Source organism: Carlito syrichta, unplaced genomic scaffold (genome assembly GCF_000164805.1).
Source record: "Carlito syrichta isolate Samal-C Ts95f unplaced genomic scaffold, Tarsius_syrichta-2.0.1 Scaffold301835, whole genome shotgun sequence".
Classification (NCBI taxonomy): Eukaryota; Metazoa; Chordata; class Mammalia; order Primates; family Tarsiidae; genus Carlito; species Carlito syrichta.
In genome coordinates this window covers 467048-479798 of record NW_007245931.1, presented here as the reverse complement: position 1 = coordinate 479798, position 12751 = coordinate 467048, and the positions used below count along the sequence as shown (strand labels likewise).

Genomic DNA, 12751 nt, shown 5'->3' with positions numbered 1-12751 from the left:
TTTCTCCACCTTGCCCAGGAATTCAAGACAAAGTCTTGAGTTGTTCTTAAGAACAGAAAGAGACTAAACCATACACCGAGCTAATAAAAATAAACCAACAAAAGACTGATAACCAATTCCAAAGGCTAAAATGGTTAAGAAGGCTAGCTTCAGCTAAAACAAGTAAATAACCAAGAAAACTTGCTGTCGACTCCGTCCTACTTTTTTGACTGCTATCTTTCCATATCAAAGTTTTAAATAATAACTGCAAGAAAATCACTGTCATTAATATTGACCTTGATATAGTTTAAGAATAAATTTGGAAACCTTGGAGTTCTATATTAACAACAAGAACACATGTTTGCTAAGTGCTGTATTATTTATACAAGACTTTTACACATTTAACTTACATTTTTATCTCATCAAAGGCAAAGGACCATTAGAAGCTACATTTTCGTTTAAATTTTACCTAGAATCAACTTGTTCTATGTATCAGGGAAGATACTAAAGTTAAAAAGAAAATTGTGTAAGAATAAGCCTTCTGGGTTACTTTAAAATGTCAACACCAAAGGCATCCTAAATCATCATCAAGGACAGGCCTTGTTTCTGAGAAAACAAGAAACACGAACCCATCATTGAGGCTCTGACATACATTTTTAAAACTTTAACGACTTCAGAAAAGTAGATCAAGCACCTTAAATGAGATATCAATCATAGTCATATGATGCATTATAGTTTAAAAATATTGGATTTTTAGTAAATCTTCTATCTCATTTAATCCTTGTAGCAGCCCATGGCATAGGTATTATTATCCTCATTTGCAGATAAAGAAAGACACAGGAAGCCTAAGGAACTTTCTAAAGGTCACAAAATTAGTAAGTTGGAATTCAAATGCAGCCAAATCCATGTTTTAATTATCACTGCATGCCAAACACACTTCATTTTTTCTCCAACATAACTGGCCTCCTATTTTGAATCAAATAATTTTGTAGAAGAATCTTGGAAATTATCTTTTCTGAGATCTTCATTTTGTATATGAGGAAACTGAGGCCTGAAGGTTTGAATGAGTTCCCTGAGGACAGTAAAATAAGTACTGGAAGAGACAGGACCAGCTTAAGTCTCTGCCCTTTGGGCAGTCAGTCATTTTCCACTCTTAATATCACTTCTCTTCTTTTTTATTAAGCATCTGATTACAGAATATAAAGAAAGTATATTTAATCATGTCTAAGGATAGATACTCATACTTTTCTATAATTATTTCCCATTTTCATGTTATTTCATTTCAGAGTTAAGAGGAGAGAATAAAGAAAAAGTCAAACATTCAGTCTAGTAATTTTAAATTTTTGAAGATTAAAATTTTGAAGATCAAAAAAAAGAAGAAGAAAATCAATCAGGCATGGTAGCTCACAGTTTAGGCAAGACCTGGTTTCTATAAAAAGTTTAAAAATTAGCCAGGCATGGTGGCATGCACCTGTAGTTCCAGCTACTTGGGAGACAAAGGTGGAAGGATATCCTGAGCCCAGGAGGTTACAGCTGCAGTGAGCTGTGATCATGTCACTGCTCTCCAACCTGGGTGACAGAGTGAGATTCTGACTTAAAAAAATACAAACAATCCAAACACTAATAGCATCACTCCTCTACAAAAAGAAAGGGTGAAGAAAAACCATAATGACAATAGCTCTTTAGATTTTGTTTACTAAACTAGGATGGAAATTCTCAGTTCTCCATCACAAAACCTCTGAGAGCAGACAGAGCATTTATTTATAGAGTGAAAATAAGTGTTATTATTAATGTCATTTAAAAGCAGAACTTTTGACTTTTGGTTTTAAAATGGCAGCGTAGAAGCAAGCTGCCTTCACTCTCCACCCCCACACCAAAAATAAATATGCAGCACTGAGATTTTCACCAGTAACACCCTAGAATCAAATATGAGACCCCAGAGCCACAGAGAAATAAAAGAGCTCCAAGCAGATGGTAAGAAAATTGAACTTCTACATTCATAATGCCCCTCCCCCACCATTCTGCCCAGCAATATAAGTATGTGAAAAATCTTCCCCCAACTCACAGTTTCTATACTACAAAAAGTGAGAATAAGGTGGTTAACCAGCTTTCCCACATCCTGTGTTCTCTGGCAGGAGATTTGTCCTTGCCTTGACCCATGGGAAGCATCATGACTGCCTAAAGGGAGAAATATCCCTCAAGTCAGTCAGAGACAAAAGGGGGAGGTGACACTGTCATCCTCAGCCCTAGAAAGTCTGCTTTGAAATTCTGCCAGAGAAGATGCCAAATCAGCATCACCATGCTACAGAAGGTATAGTCCACAGGTCCCTTGGGCACAACCCCCTAGCCAGCTTTCCCACACTGCTGGGATAATCACTTTGGGAACTCCCTCATTCAGGACAGGCAGCACTCCAATCATTTACCAGGAGCCAAGGAAAACCTGATTTAAGGTACCATCTAGAGCCAAAAAGGAGTCAGTGAACTAGCAGTAAGGATTTATTAAGCAAATATATCCAATAAAAATCAAAATGTGACAGAGAAAACTGGAATAAATAATTCCTTTAATACAACGACATAGATGCAAACCTACAAGAAATAGCAGCAAACAGGGAACCATGACCTCCTCAAAAGGACAAAGCAAAAATCCAGTGACTCACTCTAATGAGATGGCAACTTGTGAGCTCTCTGACCAAGACTTCAAAATAGCAGTTTTAAGAAAACTCAGTGATCTCCAAAATAACCTAGAAAAGCAACTCTGAAATGTATCAGAGAAATTTAACAGCGATTGAAATAATTTTTAAAAAATCAAACAGAAATCTTGGAACTGAGAAATATATTTACTGAACTGAAGAACTCATTAAGGCTATCAACAGCAGAATGGACCAAGCTGAGAAAGAAGTGAGTGAGCTCAAAGAACACCTACTTGAAAGTACACAAGCCGGGCTCGGTGGCTCAGCCTGTAATCCTGCGCCTTTGGGAGGCTGAGGTGAGTGGATTGCCTGAGCCCCGCCTGGGCAGCGAGACCTCATCTCTACAATAAATCAAAAATCAGCCGGGCATGGTAGCACATGCCTGTAATTCCAGCTACTCAGAAGGCTGAGGCAGAAGGATTGCCGGAGCCTAGCAGGAGAGGCTGCGGTGGCCAGGAGCGGCCACTGCACTCCAGTCTGGGCGACTGAGTGAGACTCCAACTCAAAAAAAAAAAGAAAAGAAAAGAAAAGAAAGTACACAGAGGGGACGAGGAAAAAAAAAAATAAGAACAACCATCACCTACAAAATTGCCTCATAAAAACAAATCTAAGAATTGTTGATGATCAAGAGGGAGCTAAGCAAGAGAAAGGGGTAGAAAGTTTATTCAAAGAAATAATAAAAGATAAGTTCAAAACATGAGAAAGAGAAATATCCAGGTACAGGAAGGTTTGGGAACACCAAACAGATTCAACCCGAATAAGACTATATAAATCTTACTATAAGTCTATTATAAGGCATATCAGACAATCAAACTCTCAGGGGTCAAGGACAAAGAGATAATCCTAAAAGTAGTAAAAGAAAAGTGGCAAATAACATAAAGAAGTTCCAATTTGTCTGGCAACTAATTCCTCAAGGGAGCCCATACAGGCCAGGGGGGAGTGAAACAACATTTTCAAAGTGCTCAAAGAAAAAAAAAACTGCCATCCAAGAATATTGTATCCAGAAAGATCATCCTTCAAATATAAAGGAGACAAACAAAAGCTGAGAGCATTCACCACTAGCAAACTCATTTTAAAAGAAATGCTGAAAAGAACTCTTCAAGCTGAAAGAAAAGAAAAAAAAAACCATTAACACGCAAAAAGAAAATTTTTCAAGGTATAAAACCCACTGGTAAAATCAAGTACACAGACAAACTCAGAATACTCTATTACTTAATTGTGATGGACAACCCACTCATAACTAGTGTGATGCCCAAAGGACAAACTGGTCAAAAACAATAATAGCGACAACAAACTTTTAAGGGACTGGTAATATAAAAATAGGTAAGTTGAGACAATTAAGTAAAAATGTGGGAGTATGAAGTTAAAGTGTAGGGTAAGTTTTAGCAGTTTTTTTTTTTTTTTTTTGCCTTTGTTTCTATTCTTTTATTTATGATCTAAGATATTTTCATCTCTTTAAAACAACTTGTTATATCTATAAGATTTTTTTTTAAAGCTTCATGGTAACCACAGTACAAAACCTATAATAGAGTTACTAAAAATAAAAAGTAATGCATTTAAATATAATACCAGAGAAAATCACTTAACCACAAAGCAAAACAGTAAGAAAGGAAGAGAGGAGTCTCAAAACAACCAGAAAATAGGTCACAAAATGGCAGTATTAAGTCCTTATCGTTAATAACACTAAATGTAAATGATCTCAATTGTCCAATTAAAAGGCACAGAGTGGTTGAAAAGATTCAATTTTTTAAAAAGATCCAATTATTTGCTGGCTTTAAGAAACCCACTTTACCTATAAGGAACACAAACAGACTGAAAGTAAAGAGGTAGAAAAAGATATTCCATGAAAATGGAAAAAGATGAGGACTAATCTATACTTATAGCAGATAAAATAAGCTACAAATTTAAAACTGTAAAAAGAGACACAGAAGGTCACTATATAATGCTAAATGGATCAATTCAGCAAGAGGATATAATAATTATAAACATCTATGTACCCAATACTAGAGCTCCCAGCATATAAAGCAAAGATTAACATGTCCAAAGGGAGAAACAGACTGCAATATAGTAATAGTAGGGAACTTTAACACCTTACTCTCAATAATGGATAGACCACTCAGAAGGAAAGTCAACAAAGAAACAGTGGAGTTAAACTACACAAACTACACACTATATCTAATAGCACTAACTCACATTTACAGAACATTTAACCCAATTGCTACAGAATACACATTATTTTCATCAGCACAGGGGACATCCTCCAGAATAGCCCATATCTTAGGTCACATAACACGTCTGAACAAACTTAAAAAAAAACCACACAAATCCTATCAAGTATATTTTCTTACCACAATGAAATAAAACTAGAAATCAATAACAAGAGGAACCTTGAAAAATAATGGACACATGGAAATTAAACAACAAGCACCTGAACAACTAATGGGTCAATGAAAAAATTAAGAAGAAAATTAAAATTTTTCTTCAAATAAATGAAAATAGAAATACAACATACCGAAATCTATGAGATATGACAAATCAGTTAATAGGAAAGTTTTTAGCAATAAACACCTATATCAAAAAAGTAGAAAGATTTCAGGTAAACAGCCTAAGGATGCACCTCCAGGAACTAGAAAGGCAAGAACTAACCAAGCCTAAAATTAATGGAAGGAGAGAAAGAATAAATATTGGAACAGAGATAAATACAATTGAGAATTTAAAAGCAATATAGAAAATCAATGGAAAAAAGTTAGTTTTCTTGAAAAGATAAACAAAACCAACAAACCTTTAACTACACTCACTAAGAAAAAAGAAGACCCAAATAAACCAGAAACAAAAAAAAGAGACTAACAACTGAGACCTCAGAAATACAAAGAATCATTAGAGATTACTATGAACAACTATATACCATCAAACTGGAAAACCTAAGAGAAATATAGAAATTTCTGGACATATACAACCTACCAAGATTGAACCATAAAGAAGCCCAAAACGTCAACAAACCAATAACAAGTTGTGAAATTAAAGCTGTAATTAAAAGTCTCCCATCCCATTAAAGAACACCAAGGGATGGATGGCTTCATTGCTAATTCTACCAAACATTTAAAGAGCAACTAATACCAATTCTATCCAACCTCAAAGAAATTGAAGAGGGGAAACTACTCTCAAACTCATTCTATGAGGTCTGAAACTAGAACCAGACAAAGACATGGGATTCACCCTAGGGATGCAAGAATGGTTTAACATATGCAAATCAATAAATATGATACATCATATTAATAGAATCAAGAACAAAAAGCATATGTTCATTTCAACATATGCCAAAAAAATTTGATAAAGTTCAATATCCCTTTATGATAAAAACCCTCTGCAAAATGGGTATAGAAGAAACATACCTCAAAATAATAAAGACCATATAGGACAAACCCACAGCTAACATGATACTGAATAAGACCTCAAAGCACAGACAATCAAAGCAAAAATAGATAAATGAGATAACAAGCTAATAAGCTTCTGCACAGCAAAAGTATATTGTGTGTGTATGTGTGTGTGTATGTATACATATATACATACACACACACATATACCTTAACAAAGTAAAGAGACAACCCTCTGAATGAGGGAAGATATTTGCAAATTATTCATCTGACAGGGAATCACTAACCAGAATATATAAGAAGCTCAAACAACTCAATAGCAAAAATAATAATAATCCCATTAAAAATATCTGAATAAATATCTGAATAGATGTTCTCCAAAAAAAGACCTACAAACGGCCAACAGGTATATGAAAAAAAATGCTCAACATCTCTAATCATCAGAGAAACGCAAATTAAAACCACATTTGAGATACCATCTCACCCCAGTTAGAATGGCTTGTATCAAAAAAACAGGCAATAATAAATGCTGGTGAGGATGGCAGAGAAAGGGAACCCTCATACATTGTTGGTGAGAATGTAAACCACTACAGATACTACAGAAAATAGAATGGAATAGTATGAAGGTTTTCAATAAAAAAATTAAAAGTAGATCTACCATATGATCCAGCAATTCCACTACGGAGTATATATTTAAAGGAAAGAAAATCAATAAATTGAAAAGGGATTTGCACTAAGCAAAAGAAACCATCAAGAAAGTGAGGAGACAGCATACAGAATGAAAAAAAAATATTTGCCAACTGTATATCTGACAAAGTCCTAACATCCAGGATCTACAAGGAACTCAAACATGCCAAAAGGAAAAAAAGCAAACAGCCCTATCAGAAAGTAGGTAAAAGATATGAATAGACACATCTCAAAAGAACAGCTAACAGATACATGAAAAAATGCTCAGCATCACTAATCACCAAAGAAATGTAAATCAAAACTACACTGAGATACCACCTCATTCAGTCATGATGGCCATCATTAATAACTCAAAAAACAACAGATGCTAGAAAAAATGGCGAAAAGGAAACCCTTCTACATTGTGGGGGTGTAAATTAGTACAACCTCTGTGGAAAACAGTGTGGCGATTTCTAAAAGATCTAAAACTTGACCTTCCATACGACCCAGCAATCCCCTTCTGGGAATATGCCTGGAGGAACTCAAATCATTCTACAAAAAAAGATACCTGGCACATGCTTATTGCAGCACAATAGCAAAAACATGGAACCAACTGTGCTCCATCCGAAAGTGGTCTGGATAAAAAAATGTGGTACATATACACAATGGAATATTACACAATCATAAAGAAGGACAAATTACAGACTTTGCAGCAACTTGGATCGATTTAGAGTCTATCATACTCAGTGATGTATCACAGAAACAAAGAACTAAGTACCACACATATTCTCACTCATAAGCAGACCCTGAACATTTATTACAATACTATAGGAAAGGGATTGAAAGTAGTGGGACACTGCCAGGGAAGGGGGGGGGGACACAAAACATCAACAAAACATCAATAAGGGCAACTGATCCCAAATCAGGAGAAGTGGGGACCAAAGGGAGACCTAAACTTCACCTTTATGATGACCACTTATGCACCTAATCCTGGACTGTACCCTACATCTTTAAAAAAAAAAAAAGGCATTTGCATTTCCACATTTATTGCAGCACTATTCACAACAGTCAAAATATAGAATCATTCTAAGTGCCCATTAGCAGATGAGTGGATTTTTAAAATGTGATATATATATGCCATGGAATATTAGTCAGCTATAAAAAATAATGAAATCTTGTTACTTGCAGTAACATGGATGGAACTGGAGGCTGTTAGGTTAAGTAAAATAAGCCAAGCACAGAAAGACAAATATTGCATGTTCTCTCATGTGGAAACAAAAAAAGTGGTTCTCATGAAGACAGAGTAGAGTAGGGAATACCTGAGGCCAGGAAGGTGGTGATGAAGGGAGAAAAAAAGACTATAAATGTATTCATTACCACTAAACTGTACACATAAAAATAGTAAATTATATATATATGCATATTTTACCTTAATTTTTTTTAAGTTTTTTTTTTTTTAATAGAACCTTACAAATGCTCTGAGTAAAGAAATAAAATAAGCTGGCTGCAAATATGTAGTTTAATGCAATAATAACGTGTTGTGACTTCCAAAGATTTTTCACTAATATGCTGATTTCACGTCTCTTCCCTCAATATAAAATTTTCAGCTCAACACATACACTTCTAACCTATAAAAGGTCAATCACTTGTCCCGACTCTAGAGTTCTTTACCATGTACAAGTCAGTACTCTGAAGCACGTTGATTCCAAATTTGCAGTTTTAAAGCAAAAGAAATTTAAACATGGACTCATTCAAAGCCCAGGTATAAACCATACTTTATTTTCTATGTGAGAACTTTTAAAAGAAATACATGACTCATCACAATTCAAACGTGTGTAGAGAAAAAAATAGATGTGAATAGGGCAGGGAAAGAAATCTGAAGGTCCATGAAAGTACATGGCAGTGCTAGGGTCAGAGTCGTGCCTAGGAACAAACACAAACAGCTCTAACCCTTAGGCTGGAAATAAAAAAAACAACCACAACCATAATTAAAGCTGTCCATTTAGTTGCCTCTAAATCCATATAGGCCCAATAATCTCCAATCCAGACTTCGGTGTGAATTTAAGTGTTTTAAGTAAACAGAAGAGATACCAAGCAAGGTTGTGGAATGCCATTCACAGAAGGCCTTACGATAGCATGCATATGCATGTTCATCCGCCTGGGCCCAGAAAGAGCAAAGCAGATGCCCTCATAGTTGCCTCTTGTGCTAAGAGACCAAGGCTAAAGCAGACCCCGCACAGCTCAGCAAACACGGTCTAATTGGTTTTCCGGCTGGTGCTGGCCAGGCGGCGCGAAGCGGGCTCACCTCCCTCCTCACCGGGGTGCTGTGCGCCGCGGCGGCCGCGAACTGCTCCAAGGCCTGTCGGTGCTCTTCGCTGGGCAGCTGCGGCCCGGGCTCCCCCGCGCTCCCCCGCGCCCCTGCCGCCTCCTGGGGCTCGGCCTCCTGGTCGGGCTTGGATTCCGAGTCTGATCCGGATTCGGTCGTCATGGTTGATTGTTCTGCCAGCAGAAAAAAGGGGAAATCCCATCACTCGGTGCAATTACCTTCTCTCGGCAGAAAACTAGGATGCTACCCGAGACAGGCTAAAGACAGTCATAAGGAGGGAGGGAGCGAGCCATCAAACCTCCTATCCACACACTCGCCAGACCACATGTCAAATATGCCACAAAGTTGGGTGCCCAGGAGTGGCTCAAAGCTAACATTTAACAGAAGTAAAAGTTGGTTTGTAATGATCACAGGCTTGAGTCCTATTAGATTTTTGCCACAGAGAGTCATAATATAACATTTTTAAATGTCTTAATAATTAAATAAATTACATGCAATTTCAGAAAAATGTATCTGGTGTATCAGCTGAATATATTTTAATCCCTGGGAAGGGTGATCTAACAAAGCAAGCAGACATTCTTTCTCATTCCTCACCCTCTTCCTATCCCTATACGGAGGCCCTCCCAAGCCCTGACACCTTGGATCCCTCAGAAACAAATGCCTTTTACATTTAATGTCTCTTAATTTAGTTATCCTCCTTTGAATTAGCAACCACAACTATAACAATGGCTTCTTCAGGGATATGGGCTCTGTCTCACACCGGCTGTGGCTGGGGATGGGCCAAGGCAGCATCACCTCTCCTTCCCTCCTAAGTTAATTCTCATATTCTTCCTGGCTTCCTCTTAACTTCCATTGAGTATTGAAAGATGAGTTTGTCTCATATCTTATAAGGAATTCAAACAACCGAACTTCATACATAATAATCTGCTGCTACATCCTAAGACAAGACCTTCTAATATATAACCACCATCTTCTAAAAGTTTGCTAGTCAAGATACTTCAGGATTTTGTGCTTCGGTTTCTACAAGTGCCACACGGGGACACCAAACATGATCATACCTAAAGAACTTACTTCCTACTGTTACTTTTCCCCCTGCTAAGAAGAAATGCCACTGTGTTTTTAAAACAGATTGTGCTCTAAGCAGCAAGAGAGCTGCTATGCCAAGTAGATGCTGTGTCATTTTAAGTAAGTTCTTATCTTAGGCATATGGGGTATCTGAAGAACAGATATCTCATATTGACATATAATTTCCCTTCTTAATTCTAATTTTATAGTAAAAATATCATGAACAAAGGGACAGTGTAATATTTTAAGCAAGTGATATACCCATTGGTATACTGTAAATTATGTAAAATAAAACCTGTAACTCTATAGTAAGACTACCATTTCGTTTCGATCTTCACAATATACATCAGAATGTTTAATAATTTAAAGAAGGAAGGAACATACCAAGTATAATCTATGTTATCAACTAAATGCTATATCTGTGCTTTCTATTTAGGGTTATTTTCACAATCACCAGATATTCTGTTGAATAAAAGACATACCAACTTGGCATGGGCTCAGCTGCCCCAAGTATATGTAAATAGTAAGCCCAAACACAGAGAAAGAGAGTGATCCAAATAAAATGAACAGATTTTTTTTCCTTTCCAAATCTTGAAAGTAAATATTACATCCTCTTTGTAACTTTGGAAAGTGGTATAGAGAGAAAATAGTGGAAGGGAAGATGGTGAGTACACTGTGGAATTCAGAGCCTACAATCAAATTCCACCTTTTGGAAAGGAGATGATAGTTGCAACCACCCCCCCACTCCAAGGTGCTCATAGCCTGGCAGAAATAGACTCTTCCCAGAATCCATTTCCTCCATTTTCCTTTAGCAACTAACCTTTCAGTTTTAGCAAGTACTCTTAGACTCACCTTAACACTACAATGAGTTGTGGTCACGTGATTAAGACTGGACTAATGAGACAACAGAAAAAAATGTATTCAATGTTTAGGTCATTTTCATAAAGACAGAGCCGCCTACCCAAGATTTCCCTTTCCCATTGGCTAGAAAATAACAATAGACATCGTCCTCTTAAACCCAGTCCTGGATGCTTCACATTCTGGAGGATGCCAGACTACTCCTTCCAGTCTGGGTCTCTGGATAGTCTCACAGAGCATGGACCACCTGCTCTGAATTGTTTGAATCTCAGTATATTTGCCCAATTCAATATATATTATATAGACCAAAATTCTACCAAAATATAAATCATGCTCTAGTGGTTCCTATCTTACAAAAACAAAGTAGCCTTCCCTTGATCTCACATCACCAATAGCAACTACTATCTCTCTCTACTTTCTGCTCATGACTCAATTTTTCAAAACAAAACAGAACAAAACAAAAATGTTATTCACCCTTACTATCTTCTCCTTCCTCAGTTTCTCTTTTCTCTGCAAATACCTTAATCTGGTCTCCAACCCTACCACTTTGTTGACTCTTGTGTTCAAAGCGATAGTTTCCCCACTCTTGAATATTCTCATCAGCTCTCTTAGAAGTCACAACCCAGGTTGAGAGTTGTCTTGTCAACATACTTGCCCTCTTGGGATTCAAAACCTGCTTTCCTCCTCTCTCTCTCTGCCTATCCCTCTATCCAAGCTCTAAATGTATCGTATCCTGAAAAACTCAATTCTGGGCCCTCTTCTCCTTACAATTTCTCCCACTTTACTGTACATCCTTTCCCAGGGCTTTAACTACTTCCTGTAAGTCAGTAGTTCCCATGTCCCTAACTCTAGTTCAAACCTCTGTTAAAGTACTCCGCTGATGCCTTACAGACATCTCTTGGTTTTCCTCTCCCTATCCTGTTCCTCTTTTCCCTCGCTTTCCTCACCTCAATAAATGGCAACGCCATTCCTTTAAGCCAGAATTCCACAATTCATCCTGATGCTGTCCTTTCCCTTACTTTCCATTGCCTAACATACAACAGAAAGTTTTACTGGTTCTATTTCTCAAAACTAAAGACACTACAAGGTCAAAGAAATCCTATTGATCTGTTCAGTCCAATGATGTTACCAGTAGAACAAAAGGTTTTCCAAACATTCAAATAGAAAAGGTTTATGTGGCTTACAGAACATATATCTTGAATTGATCCCCTGCTTCTATACAAGCCATATCGTTTTTTTCCCTGAAACCCTTCTATGACCTCCAACTGGTGTTCCCTGCTACCATTCCTGTTCACCTCTGCCTATTCCATCTAATCATCACAAAACATAAATTAGTCATATTATTCACTGCTGAAAACCCTCTAATAGCTTCCCAATGTGCCTTAAGTAAAATCTCAACTCTTCGTTACCAAGGCTTTCTAGAACATGCCTAGACCCCAGCACCCTATACAGTAGCCATTGCCTGCCCCTCTAACCCACTATGGCCCAGCCACAAGAGGCTCCTTGCAGTTTCTAAATCACATTAAAGTTTGCTGCCTCAAGGTTTCTGAGACACACCGAGAATGCTTTCCTCTGTTCATAAGTGGCCAACTCCCTGTTTTTCAAGTGTTGGCTAAGAGGGGCTTTCTCTAATTACACGGTTATTCTAGCTGTGCCTTACTGTTTTCTTCCTATAATTATCAAATTTGATAATTACTCTTTACTCCCCTGACCTCCTTTCTATATATTAAAAGGCAGAAACCAGGCCTGTTTATACCCCCAATATTACCCAGTATCAACATAATACCTAGAAC

The 12751-nt window shown here is 37.2% G+C and overlaps 1 protein-coding gene across 1 annotated transcript in view; it reads right to left on the bottom strand.

Moving 5' to 3' along the window:
- Positions 1-12751, bottom strand: part of EPB41L3 (erythrocyte membrane protein band 4.1 like 3) — a 229457-nt gene that overhangs the window by 82903 nt on the left and 133803 nt on the right. The window contains exon 2 of the mRNA XM_021711050.1: positions 9015-9208. Within this exon, the coding sequence (XP_021566725.1) occupies positions 9015-9197 (183 nt within the window). The 5' untranslated portion in view covers positions 9198-9208. The remainder of the gene's footprint in view (positions 1-9014; positions 9209-12751) is intronic.